This window comes from Hemiscyllium ocellatum, chromosome 18 (genome assembly GCF_020745735.1).
Source record: "Hemiscyllium ocellatum isolate sHemOce1 chromosome 18, sHemOce1.pat.X.cur, whole genome shotgun sequence".
Classification (NCBI taxonomy): Eukaryota; Metazoa; Chordata; class Chondrichthyes; order Orectolobiformes; family Hemiscylliidae; genus Hemiscyllium; species Hemiscyllium ocellatum.
Window position 1 is genome coordinate 78,884,099 of NC_083418.1, and position 13,423 is coordinate 78,897,521.

Below are 13,423 nucleotides of genomic sequence, written 5' to 3' on the forward strand. Positions count from 1 at the left end.
TACCCCTACATACATGACTGTCTTACCACCATTTTTGAGAGAAGCTAATATTTCCTGAATTCTTAAGGAGAAGGTTCCTGAGGATTCTGTCTAAGATCCTGGTGCTGAGATTGGAAAGGGTGTTGCCCCATATTATTAAAGAGGACCAGACAGGCTTTATAAGGGGCCATAAGTCCTCTAATAATATTAGAAGGTTGCTGAATGTGGTCCAAGTTTGTCAGCAATGATCGATTCAGGGATTGGTGATTTCCTTAGATGTAGAGAAAACATTTGACCGGGTGGAATGACCGTATTTTTTTTATGTCTTAGAACAGTTTGGGTTGGGCGGGGTCTTTGCCAGGTGGGTGGAGGTTTTATCTCACCACCCTCTGGCCGCGGTCATCATCAACGGGGTCAAGTCTGGGAATTTTATGATTGGTCGGGGTAGTCGGTAAGGCTGCCCCCTCTCACCGTTGTTGTTTACGTTGGTGATAGAGCAGCTGGCAGAGGCCATTCACTCTGGAAGTGGGATCGAGGTCACACAAGATTACACTGTAGGCGGATGATGTCCTTCTGTTTTTATCGAACCCGATCACCTCCGTATCCCATTTGACACAATGTATCAATTCATTTGGGGCTATTTCAGGAAATAAGATTAACTTTGCAGAATCGGAGGCTCTGCCTTTGGGGGAACCTCAAGGATGTGTCAGAAGTTGAAGGTGGCCCTAAGTTCCCTTTTAAGTGGTCACGGGCAGGGTTCCGATACCTAGGCATTTTTGTTACCCCCAAGTTTGATCTGTTATTTCAGACTAACGTTGCTCACTTGCTCGACAATATTCGGCGAGATCTCGAGATGGGCGGCTCTTCCAATTTCATGGCTGGGCCGAATATCTCTCATTAAGATGAATGTTCTTCCTCGTTTGCTTTATCCCATGTGTATGCTCCCTATAATGTTTCCCAGATCAACATTGTGGAAGCTTATGGGGTGGTTTGGTTCCTTTGTCTGGCATCGTGGGCGGCCCCTCATCAAACTTACTAAATTGCAGTTGCCTCAAGGAGGGGGGAGGAGTTGATTTCCCAGACATCAGGAGGTATCAATTGAGTTCCCTGCTGTCCTTTGTCTGTGATTGGGAGGGAACGATCCAAACTCAATATGGCTGGATATTGAGGCCTCCCAAGCAAAGTGCCCTCTTATTAACCTGTTGTTCATGGATAAGATGAGGACAGTTATGGACCACGGCTGGAACCCCATTGTCATTGGTACAGTCAAGGCATGGAGGGCAATGCGCCAGAGTGAGAGTTACTTATCCAAGACTTCACCACTTACACCTACAGTTGGCATGCCAGGGTTCTGACCAGGGATGATGGACTCAGGGTTCAAACTATGGCAGCGAGAGGAGTTTCTAGTTTGGGAGACTTGTTTGAGGGGGAGGTTACGATGTCTTTTGAGCAACTGAGCCGCAAATACGGGTTGCCCAGCAGAGACCCTTTCTGTTTTGTTTCAGGTTAGGGATTTCATCCAGAAGAAGATTACATTTCTCACGAAGCCCCATCAGCCCGATACAGAGAGGCTGCTGCTACGTTCCACAAGCACCCTTTCGGTTAGTGCCCTCTATCGCCTGCTAGTGTGGCAGGGTCTGGCAGGATATTAACTGATTATGTGAGGTCTGGGAGCAAGAGCTAAGAGTGGAGATCTCTTCTGAAACATGGGAGAACATATGGGAGAATGCTCGAAAGATCTCAATTTGTAATAGGACATGCGCTACGCAGTTAAAAGTTCTGCACAGGGTTCATCTGGCACCAGAACGTCTGGTGAAGTTTAAAAAAGGGGCATCTTCAATGTGCCCCAAATGTAAAATAAGTGTCGGTACTCTTACCTATTGCTTCTGGACATACCACAGGCTCCCTGTGTATTGGGGCGGCATTGAAGGGCGATATAGGGAGGGTATTGAGGATTGAAGTCAAAGTAGACCCGATATCTCTCCTCTTAGGTCTACCGAATTTACCATCTTTAGACGGGTATGGGAAGAAACTATTTAATATTCTTGCGTATTGTGCGGGGAAGAATATTCTGATGAACTGGGTGTGTGAGAACCCGCCGGGCTTGCTGGGACGGCAGACATTAGTTATGGAGCACATTCCCTTGGACGTTTTTACAAACATGGTGCACCACACAAAAGACAATTTTTATAAGACACGTCAGCCCTACTTGAGTTATTTGGATATAGATTTATCAGTTATCTTAACTAGGGCGTTTAACCAGGATAGTTAGGTTTGTCGAGCCCTGGCCCTGGAGAGGGGGACTCCTGAATTAATATGGGTATGTATACAATGCTCCCGTTCCTTTGTTTGTCTGTATTCTGTGTTTTTTTTTGTTTTTTTTATTTTATCTTTATAGTTATTTACTTATTTATTGGTGTTGCTTTGCACAGTGTTTGGGTTTGTTTTGTATTATTGGGTAGGTTAGTAGTTAATAGACAATCGTTGTATTGTAATTTGTGTTTTTCTTTTTATTATTATATTTTTTTCAAAAATTTTGTCTGTAAAGTTTAAAAAAATTTGCTAATAAATATATTTACCAAAAAAAAGGACATTTGTATAAGTTTGGAGCAGTATGGGCCAGGAGCAGGCAGGTGCGACTAGTTTAGTTTGGGATTATGGACAAACATGGACTTGCTGGACTGAAGGGCCTGTTTTTGTGCTGTATGACTCTGTGCAGGCACTGGAAGTTGCTATCCAATTTCCGGTAATATTGAAGGGTACTCTACTTACTTTTCCCACTGCAAAGTTCAAGTAGTGATTTTTGTATCTGGAAGATAAAGATTCTTTGCATATTGAGTGCAGGTTGATAAGGTTGGCTGTCCAGCAACATGCAGAATCCTACACACTGTGTGCACCAGCCCATCCTTTTGAATGTCTGAGCAAGAAAGTAGAGATTGTGCACTTCAAACAAAAAAATCACGTGCAAAGAAAAATCCATGGGAACATGCCTGGACAGTGTGAAAGCAAGTTTAGAAATTAGCAGAGGCTTTCTGTTAGCTGACATATTACAAAAATGCTTGTACGTTTTCGGAAGGGAGTTTGAAGTTTGTTAGAGGTGGACAAATTAGAAATGATTTTGCAGTGTTTACTAGAATCTCCTTTTCAACTGGACCTTTTTTTTTGTGGCTTAAGTTATTATTGGATGCATCAATGCAGTAGCCCCTTTGAGTCTGCTTTGGTGCAGTGAAGAACATCTCACCCTGACCCAACCCTGCCACCCTGTCCCCATAACTCTGTATTTCCCATGGCTAATCCACCTCACCAGCAAATCCCCAAACACTACTCAGCAATTTTGTACCAAAGCTGATGCTGTAAGTGATTAACTTGTAAAACTTTCACTGTACTCAAGTGAGTATATGTGATAAAGCTAATTCAATTTAGCATGGCCAATGCACCTAGCCTGCACGTCTTTGGACTGTGGGAGGAAACCAGAGCACCCGAAGGAAACCCAGGTAGGTACAGGGAGAATGTGCAAACTCCACACAGACAGTCACCCGAGGCCCGAATCGACCCTGGGTCCTGGCACCTTCTAGAGGCAGTGCTAACCACTGAGTTTTCCCGCTATACAAACATAATTTGTGAAAGTGAGTGTGTCCTGATGCCTTTATTTGCAATGACTTCTCGTTATGTCTGAGTTGCTCCAAGAGAGCCATGGTACTGAGAAGCACTGATAAATTTCATTTAAAACCACATGTAAAACCTCACTGCCTGTGAACACATTCAGCTCTGAAGCAATTCCTATCCATAAGTGAAGAGACTTTTCCTGGTAATGCAATTGTAAAGGAACAGATAAAATTGAATGCTGATAGATGACTATAATGCCAGTGCATGGTTTTTATTTCAGGATACTGCTCCATTTGGTGATGCTGTCATTGAGACAAAGGAGACCTGCCTGGGCAGTGAAATCTGTCAGGAGCTCTGGGTTCCAAACAGGTACAAACATCCATTCTGTTTCTTTTTGGATCTCTTCAGCGTGGAGACCTTGCAGCGGTTTGAAGCAGTAAACTAGGAGCCCAGGTGGATCAGTGAGCTCTGGGAATTGGTTCAAGTAATGACGCAGGAGGCAAAGTTTCGGATGACCTTGAGTTTATGGATAGTAGATTTTGGGAGTTCAGCCAGGAATGTGTTGCAGGAGTCAAATTTACAGATTTTTTTTTAAAAAAAAGGCACAATAGGAGGCTTCAGTAACTGAAACATTGAAACAGTCAACTTTACAGAAGGAAAAAAATGTATCTTTGAAATAGTCAAATACAAATAATAGCTGCAAATGTGTTGCTGGTCAAAGCACAGCAGGCCAGGCAGCATCTCAGGAATAGAGAATTCGACGTTTCGAGCATAAGCCCTTCATCAGGAATAAGAGAGAGAGAGCCAAGCAGGCTAAGATAAAAGGTAATATACTATATAGAGACTTTGACTTACTGTAAAAGTCAGTGATCTCCAGGGTTTGAGGATATAGAGTAGTACACTGACAATCATTTTGCTTAAACATGATCGATCATCTGAAATTTTGCAGTGTTACCATTGCTTCTGCATTTATAAAATATCAAAGAATCATAAAAATTCAGATTTTTGCTGTTATCATTGTGTTTTTTTTCTAAAACGTATATTCTTCAAACAGTAAATTGTTGAGTTTGAAGGACTGAGTTTGGGAAGATATTGCAGGAGTAACCCTCAGTGATCGCTGTGTTGTCGCAGACTGTTTGCACCATCGTTCACCACTTGGGGGCAGACTTACTGTCACCATCCTCATCGGGCAGGGATATCTGTGGTCTGGTGGGATTATTGCGAGACTATTAATCCAGAGATGCAGCTAATTTTTTTGGGAAGCTGGTTTGAATCCCACCATGGCAGATGGTAGAATTTGAATTCAACGAAAATCTGGAATTAAAAGTTCAGTGATGTCCATGAAACTGTGTTATCGATTGTCGGAAACGAGAGTATGATGCTGGAAAAGCACAGCAGGTCTGGCAGCACCCTTGGAGCAGGAGATGCTGCCTAGCTGGCTGTGTTTTTCCAGCACCACACTCTTGACTCTGACTCCAGCATCTGCAGTCCTCACTTTCTCTGAATTGATTGGGTTTTTATGGCAATGGTTCACTCGTGTCCTACAGGGAAGGAAACTGCTAGCCCGACGTTAGAATCCAGACCCACAGCAATGTGGGTGACTCTTAACTGCCTCTTAGCTGGGGGCTATGATGTGGAAGTGGAAGTGCTGGTGTTGGTCTGGGGTGGACAAAGTTTAAAAATCACACAACACCAGGTTTGAGTCCATCAGGTTTATTTGGAAGTGCTAGCTTTCGGAGCACTGTTCCCTCATCAGGCAGTGCTCCAGTAGCTAGTACTTTCAAATAAACCTGATGGACTTTAACCTGGTGTTGTGTGATGTTTTAACTCTTGGTGGGGGGGCATTAAGGTAAGGTTTTGGTTGATGGAGATTTGGAAATAAATTGGGAAGAAAGCTCCCTAGCATTGCATTACTTTCAGCTGTTAATTTTTCAATAGAATCATCCTTGAAATGAGTTACCTCACTGCGTCCCGGTTTCATTATTATGTTAAAAAGGAAATGACAACCTGACCTTGTTTGTTTTTTTTAGGCCCATTTTTTCGATTAGATTACTTAGTGTGGAAACAGGCCCTTCGGCCCAACAAGTCCACACCGACCCGCCGAACTGAAACCCACCCATACCCCTACATTTGCCCCTTACCTAACACTGCGGGCAATTTAGCACGGCCAATTCACCTGACCTGCACATCTTTGGACTGTGGGAGGAAACTGGAGCACCCGGAGGAAACCCACGCAGACACAGGGAGACCGTGCAAACTCCACACAGTCAGTCGCCTGAGGCGGAAGTTGAACCCGGGTGTCTGGCGCTGTGAGGCAGCAGTGCTAACCACTGTGCCACCGTGCCGCCCACGATTTGTTCTGTTTAAGGCGTGGAAGGGCATTGGAAAGACTCAGTGTGATTTTTTGGAGTATTGTTTTGACATCATTGTGCACATCCTCAACTTTGCGTGACAGCTGAAGTATGCAAATATTTGTAAACCGCCTTGTACTGAAATAATAGGATGTTAGTTTGAGCAGGTGCAGGTGTGATTGATGAGTTTGACTGGTTCAATGCAAAATGAAGCACCTTCAGACACAGTGACCTGCTGCTGTGATGGTGTCAGTTAGCTCAGTTGGCTGGATGGCTGGTTTGCCATGCAGGCTGATGCCAACAGCATGGGTTCAAATTTTCCAGAAATTTCTGTTTTTGTCACCTTCTCAGCTTCTCTCCTGGCCAAGTGACCCTCAGGTTAACCGCCATCTTTCCTCAGTGAGAGATTAGCCCTGTGATCCCTTGGGACAATGGCAACTTTACCTCTTGTGATACAGTGAACCCGTTACTAAATCCTGAGAGTAGAGCATCTGGTTAAGATTACCATGCTTTGGTTATGGCTCTGTGGTTTGTCAGTGACTGCAGGCCATAGGTGCGGCTAAAACAAAAAGACTTTATTTAGTGATGTTTTTAAAAAGTTGATTGTACATTGTGTGTAAATATCAACCGTTCCATGACATCATAAAAATCGGACAATGAGTACTTTCATTTTCCTTCTCAGCCCCCACATTACCATGGCGATGGATGGGGTCGAAATATTTACTAATTCTTCAGGGAGCCACCATGTCCTTCGGAAAAATTATGTGAGGGTTGATCTTATCAAGTCAGCGACAGCAAAGGTATGAGTGTGGATGTGGTGGTGTCACGAAAGGTTTCCTGCGTGGCTTTTGGAAAAAAAAAGCAAAAATGTGGAAGGGTGAACTCACGGCTGTTTAATTTGAAGTTAAGATTAGAATGGTGCTGGAAAAGCACAGCAGGTCAGGAAGCATCTGAGGAGTAGGAAAATTGATATTTCAGGCAAAATCTAAACTCTGGTTTCCAGCATCTGCAGACCTCACTTTTGCCTTGTTTGTTTTTAATCAAGCAGCATCCTAGGAACAGGAGATTCAACATTTCGGGCATAAGCCCTTCTTCAGGAATGGCTTATGCCCGAAACGTCGAATCTCCTGCTCCTTGGATGCTGCCTGACCTGCTGCGCTTTTCCAGCGACACATTTTCAGCTCTGATCTCCAGCATCTGCAGACCTCACTTTCTCCTCTTATTTTTATTCAAGCTCAATTCTCCAGAGACTGGCCAGTTAGCTCACTGAGTGTTTATCTGGTGCGGGAATAGCCTGTCTCCGGCTGGGAGATAGAACGTGGCCCTGTCAGATTCTGAAAAATATTTGAGGTGGGCAAGACAATGGGGTAGTGAAAATGTGACTGACCAGTAATCCAGTGACCCAGAGTAACCCTCTAGGGAAGTGGGCTCAAATCCTACCACAGCAGCTATAGGAATTTGAACTCCATAATTCACGGTGGCTCAGTGGTTAGCACTGCTGCCTCACAGCGCCAGAGACCCGGGTTCAATTCCCACCACAGGCAACTGACTGTGTGGAGTTTGCACATTCTCCCCGTGTCTACGTGGGTTTCGTCCGGGTGCTCCAGTTTCCTCCCACAGTCCAAAGATGTGCAGGTTAGGTGAATTGGCTATGCTAAATTGCCCGTAGTGTTAGGTGTAGGGGAATGGGTCTGGGTGGGTTGCTCTTCGGAGGGTCAGTGTGGACTTATTGGGCCGAAGGGCCTGTTTCCACACTGTGGGGAATCTAATCTAAACTAATTCTGGAATTAAAAAATGGTCTCATTAATCGTGACCATGAAGCTACTGTAACAGCCTTTACAAGAAGAACAAAGAGGAGAAAGTGAGGTCTGCAGATGCTGGAGATCAGAGCTGAAAATGTGTTGCTGGAAAAGCGCAGCAGGTCAGGAGCATCCAAGGAACAGGAGATTCGACGTTCTTCGAAGAAGAACAAAGAACAATACAGTACTGGAACAGGCCCTTTGGCCCTCCAAGCCTACACCGACACATTTTACCCTCCTACACTAACTGTCTTCACCTCCAGGATCCGAAACCGTCTATTCCCTTCATATATTCATCAGGTGTCTCTTGAATGCTGCTATTGTGTCTTCCACCTCTGGCAGCACATTCCAGGCACTCGCCACTTTGTGTGAAAAACTCGCACATCTCTTTTAAACTTGCCCCCTTGCACCTTGAATCCTTGTCCCCTTGTAATTGACCTCTCCACCCTGGGGAAAAGCCTCCTACTTTCCATCCTATCCTTGTCATTCATAACCTTTATAATCTTCTGTCAGGTCACCCCTCAACCTCCTGCATTCCAGTGAAAACAAACCCAGTCTATCCAACCTTCATAGCTGAAGTCCCTCAGACCAGGCAACATCCTGGTAAACCTCTCCAAAGCATCCACATCCATCTGGCAGTGTGGTGATCAGAACTGAACATAATATTCCAAGTGCTGGCTGGGCTAAAGTTCTAGCTCTTTGTTGCAGGTTATTGTGGGGATAACTGAGACGTGGCTTCAAGTGGACAGGGCCTGGGAAATGAATATTCAAGGCTACATGTGTTATCGTAAGGACAGACTGACGGGCAGAGGGGGTGGGGTGGCCATGTTGGTAAGGGATGATATTCAGTCCCTTTCGTGGGGGGACCTAGAATTCAGGGATGTAGAGTCAGTATGGATAGAGCTGAGAAATTCTAAGGGTAAAAAGACCCTCTTGGGAGTTATCTAGAGGCCCCCAAACAGTAGTCTGGATGTATGATGTAAGCTGAATCAGGAGCTGAAATTGGCCTGTCGCAAAGATGTTACTACAGTCGTTATGGGGGATTTCAACATGCAGGTAGACTGGGAGAATCAGGATGGTATTGGACCTCAAGAAAGACGCTTTGTGGAGTGCCTCTGAGATGGATTCTTAGAACAGCTGGTGCTGGAGCCGACCAGGGAGAAGGCAATTCTGGATCTGGTATTGTGCAATGAACCAGAATTGATCAGGGACCTCGAAGTGAAGGAGCCATTGGGAAGTAGTGACCATAATACAATAAGCTTCAATCTGCAATTTGAGAGGGAAGAGGGTACAATTGGAAGTGACAATATTTCAGTTGAATAAAGGGAACTATGGAGCTATGAGGGAGGAGCTGGCCAAAGTTCAATGGTGCAATACCTTAGCATGGATGATAGTGGAGGCACAAAGGCAGATATTTCTGTGTATAATGCAGAAGATGCAGGATCAGTTCATTCCTAAAAGGAAGAAAGATCCTAGGAGGAGGCATGGGCGGCCGTGGCTGACGAGGGAAGTCAAGAAACATTATAAAGCTGGAACAGAAAAAGTATAACATAGCAAAGATAAGTGGGAAAACGGAGGACTGGGAAGCTTTGAAAGACAACAGAGGATTACTAAGAAGGAAATATGCAGAGAAAAAATGAGGTACGAGGGTAAACTGGCCAATAATATAAAGGAGGATAGTAAAAGCTTTTTTAGGTATGTGAAAGGCAAAAAAATGGTTAAGACTAAAATTGGGCCCTTGAAGACAGAAACAGGGGAATATATTACGGGGAACAAAGAAATGGCAGAAGAATTGAATTGGTACTTCAGATCTGCGTTCACTGGGGAAGACACAAGCAATCTCCCTGAGGTAACAGTGGCTGAAGGACCTGAACTGAAGGGCATTTATGTTTGCCAGGAATTGGTGTTGGAGAGACTGTTAGGTCTGGAGGTTGATAAGTCCCCGGGGCCTGATGGTCTACATCCCAGGGTACTGAAGGAGGTGGCTCGAGAAATCGTGGATGCGTCGGTGATTATTTTCCAGAGTTTGATAGATTCAGGATCAGTTTCTGCGGATTGAAGGGTGGCTAATGTTGTACCACTTTTTAAGAAAGGTGGGAGAGAGAAAGCAGGAAATTATAGACCAGTTAGTCTGACCTCAGTGGTGGGAAAGATGCTGGAGTCTATTATAAAGGAATAAATTATGACACATCTGGATAGTAGTAACAGGATAGGTCAGAGTCAGCATGGATTTATGAAGAGGAAATCATGCTTGACTAATCTTCTGGAATTTTTTGAGAATGTAACTCTGAAGATGGATGAGGGAGATCCAGTAGATGTAGTGTACCTGGACTTCCAGAAAGCATTTGATAAAGTCCCACACAGGAGGTTAGTGAGCAGAATTAGGGCGCATGGTATTGGGGGCAAAGTACTAACTTGGATTGAAAGTTGCTTGGCTGACAGGAAACAAAATAGTGATAAACGGCTCCCTTTCGGAATGGCAGGCAGTGACCAGTGGGGTACCGCAGGGATCAGTGCTGGGCCCGCAGCTTTTTACAATATATGTTAATGATCTAGAAGATGGTATTAGTAATAACATTAGGAAATTTGCTGATGATATTAAGCTGGGTGTCAGGGTGAAATGTGAGGAGGATGTTAGGAGATGACAGGGTGACCTGGACAGGTTAGGTGAGTGGTCAGATGCATGGCAGATCCAGTTTAATGTGGATAAATATATGATTATCCACTTTGGTAGCAAGAATAGGAAGGCAGATTACTACCTAAATGGAATCAATTTAGGTAAAGGGGCAGTACAAAGAGATCTGGGTGTTCTTGTACACCAATGAAGGTCAGCATGCAGGTACAGCAGGTAGTGAAGAAGGCTAATAGCATGCTGGCCTTCATAACAAGAGGGATTGAGTATAGAAGCAAAGAGGTTCTTCTGCAGCTGTACAGGGCCCTGGTGAGACCATACCTGGAGTATTGTGTGCAGTTCTGGTCTCCAAATTTGAGGAAAGACATTCTGGCTATTGAGGGAGTGCAGCGTAGGTTCACTGGGTCAATTCCTGGAATGTCAGGACTACCTTACACTGAAAGACCGGAGAGACTGGGCTTGTATACCTTTGAGTTTAGAAGACTGAGAGGGGATCTGATTGAGACATATAAGATTATGAAAGGATTGGACACTGTGGAGGCAGGAAACATGTTTCCTGATGGGTGAGTGCCGAACCAGAGGACACAGCTTAAAAATACGGGATAGACCATTTAGGACAGAGATGAGGAGAAACTTCTTCACCCAGAGAGTGGTAGCTGTGTGGAATGCTCTGCCCCAGAGGGCAGTGGAGGCCCAGTCTCTGGATTCATTTAAGAAAGAGTTGGATAGAGTTCTCAAGGATAATGGAATCAAGGGTTATGGAGATAAGACAGGAACAAGATACTGATTAAGGATGACCAGCCATGATCATATTGAATGGTGGTGCAGCCTGGAAGGGCAGATTGGCCTCCTCCTGCACCTATTGTCTATTGTCTTTAAGTGTCCTTTCAGCAAGGGAATCTGCTCTAGAATTGTTCTGGATTGCAGACCCATAACAAGATAGTTGACTCATAACTGCCCTCTGAAATGACCTATCAAGCTACTCCGTTCAATGAAGCTTGGACAACAATTGTGGGCATTGTCAGCATATTCACATTTATTTAGTAAGTGCTCAATGAAGAGTCATAAATTGAGATCAGAAATACATGGAAGAACACAAAGTGATATTGAAATCAGTGTTGAGGAATTTTTGCCTTTTTATGCTCCTGTAATACAGCTCTGTGCTCAGGAAATCTGTCAAGCTTGTACCTGAACCTTTTGCCGTCAGCACCATCCTTCAGTGTGTCATTGCACAAATTGTGGACTGAGCTATTTTTTCTTCTCTCTTTTTTGTCTGAGCAGAATGGTGGTATTTATCTCCTTGCCAACCAGAAAGGCTGTGATGGTGATCGCCTGTACTATGACGGCTGCGCAATGATTGCTGTCAATGGCCACCTTGTGGCTCAAGGATCCCAGTTTTCCTTGGATGATGTGGTAAGACCTGAGTGATTTATGGCCTGTGGTGGTAGATTCATTTGCCTTTTTCCTTGCCTCTGAGCTGGTGTGGAGAGGTGATGGCCTAATGTTAGTATTGCTAGTCTGATAATCCAGAAACCTGGCAAATGATCTGGGGAACTGGGTTCAAATCCCACAATGACAGATGGTGAAATTTGAATTGAATAAAATTCTACAATTAAGAGTCTAATGATGGCTATGAATCCATTATTGATTGTCAGAAAAACTCATCTGGTTCACTAATGTCCTTCAGGGGAGGAAACTGCCATCCTTACCCGCATGTGACTCCAGACCAATGGTAATGTGGCTGACTCTTAACTGCCCCTGGGTGATTTAAGGGTTGGCAATAAATCAAAGTTTGGGAGAAGATTTGTAGCTCGGGTGCTCTTTGTTGTGGTTCTGTTTGTCGAGCTGGGAGTTTTTGTTGCAAATGTTTCGTCCCCTTTCTAGGTGACATCTTCAGTGCTTCAGTCGAATTCATGTTGTTTGTCATCTGCGTGTGTGGCTACTAAGGATAGCTGGTCGTGTCGTTTCATGCAAGGACTGCACAAAACACTACATAGGGCAAACAGGAAGACAGCTAACAGCCCGCACCCATGAACACCAACTTGCCACGAAACGACACGACCAGCTATCCTTAGTAGCCACACACGCAGATGACAAACAACATGAATTCGACTGGGACAACACTACTATTATCGGGCAAGCCAAACCGAGAACAGCTAGGGAATTCCTAGAGGCATGGCACTCATCCACAGATTCTATCAACAAACACATCGACCTGCACCCAATATACCGACCACTGCAGCAGACAGCAACTGACAACCAGAAGCGGCAGATTCAAACCACTATAAATGCCGGAGGAAACATGACAGAAGCGCTTCACAGGAGGCTCCCAAGCACTGAGGATGTCACCTAGAAAGGGGACGAAATGTTTGCAACAAAAACTCCCAGCTCGGCGAACAGAACCACAACAGTTGGCAATAAATCTTGGGAAAATTTAAAAAGAATTTCAAAGTTTAAGAAGACAATTTCAAAGTTGCTTGTGCAGAATTTTTCAGTATTACTGCAGGAATAGCTGATATCCATCCTAGAATTTTTTTTTTCTATATTTAGGAAGTTATAACGACCACTCAGGATTTGGAAGATGTCAGAAGCTACGATGCAATCAGGATATCTGCAAGATTAATGGTTGGTACATGAGTTTTCCTGTATGTTGTATTGTGAGTTTCCATCTATATCCAGTGTTCTGACTGTAATGGGAGGGATGTGCTGGTAATCAAGTCCCACTACAATGGTTTGCCTCGGAGTGTCAATGCTCTGATTCAATCAGAGGCTAGGAATCCTGCAGCTAGTAAGTCACCTCCTGACTTCCTGCCCAATTTCTGCAAGTTGAGTGTGTGATGGAATATTCCCCACTTACCTGGACGGGTGCAGCCCCAACAACACCCCAGAAGCTTGGCACCATCCAGAACACCACCATCTTGTATTCCTGATGAACGGCTTCTGCCCGAAACGTCGATTTTACTGCTCCTCGGATGCTGCCTGAACTGCTGTGCTCTTCCAGCACCACTAATCCAGAATCTGGTGTCCAGCATCTGCAGTCATTGTTTTTACGTACC

The 13,423-nt window shown here is 44.5% G+C and overlaps 1 protein-coding gene across 2 annotated transcripts in view; it reads left to right on the forward strand.

The window, feature by feature from the left end:
* Positions 1 to 13,423, forward strand: part of nadsyn1 (NAD synthetase 1) — a 100,611-nt gene that overhangs the window by 36,495 nt on the left and 50,693 nt on the right. The window contains exons 7-11 of one of the 2 annotated variants that reach the window (XM_060839119.1): positions 1,485 to 1,580; positions 3,866 to 3,954; positions 6,619 to 6,736; positions 11,649 to 11,780; positions 12,918 to 12,992. In XM_060839119.1, coding sequence (XP_060695102.1) covers positions 1,485 to 1,580; positions 3,866 to 3,954; positions 6,619 to 6,736; positions 11,649 to 11,780; positions 12,918 to 12,992 — 510 coding nt within the window. The remainder of the gene's footprint in view (positions 1 to 1,484; positions 1,581 to 3,865; positions 3,955 to 6,618; positions 6,737 to 11,648; positions 11,781 to 12,917; positions 12,993 to 13,423) is intronic. The other variant, XM_060839120.1, reaches the window with a different exon arrangement.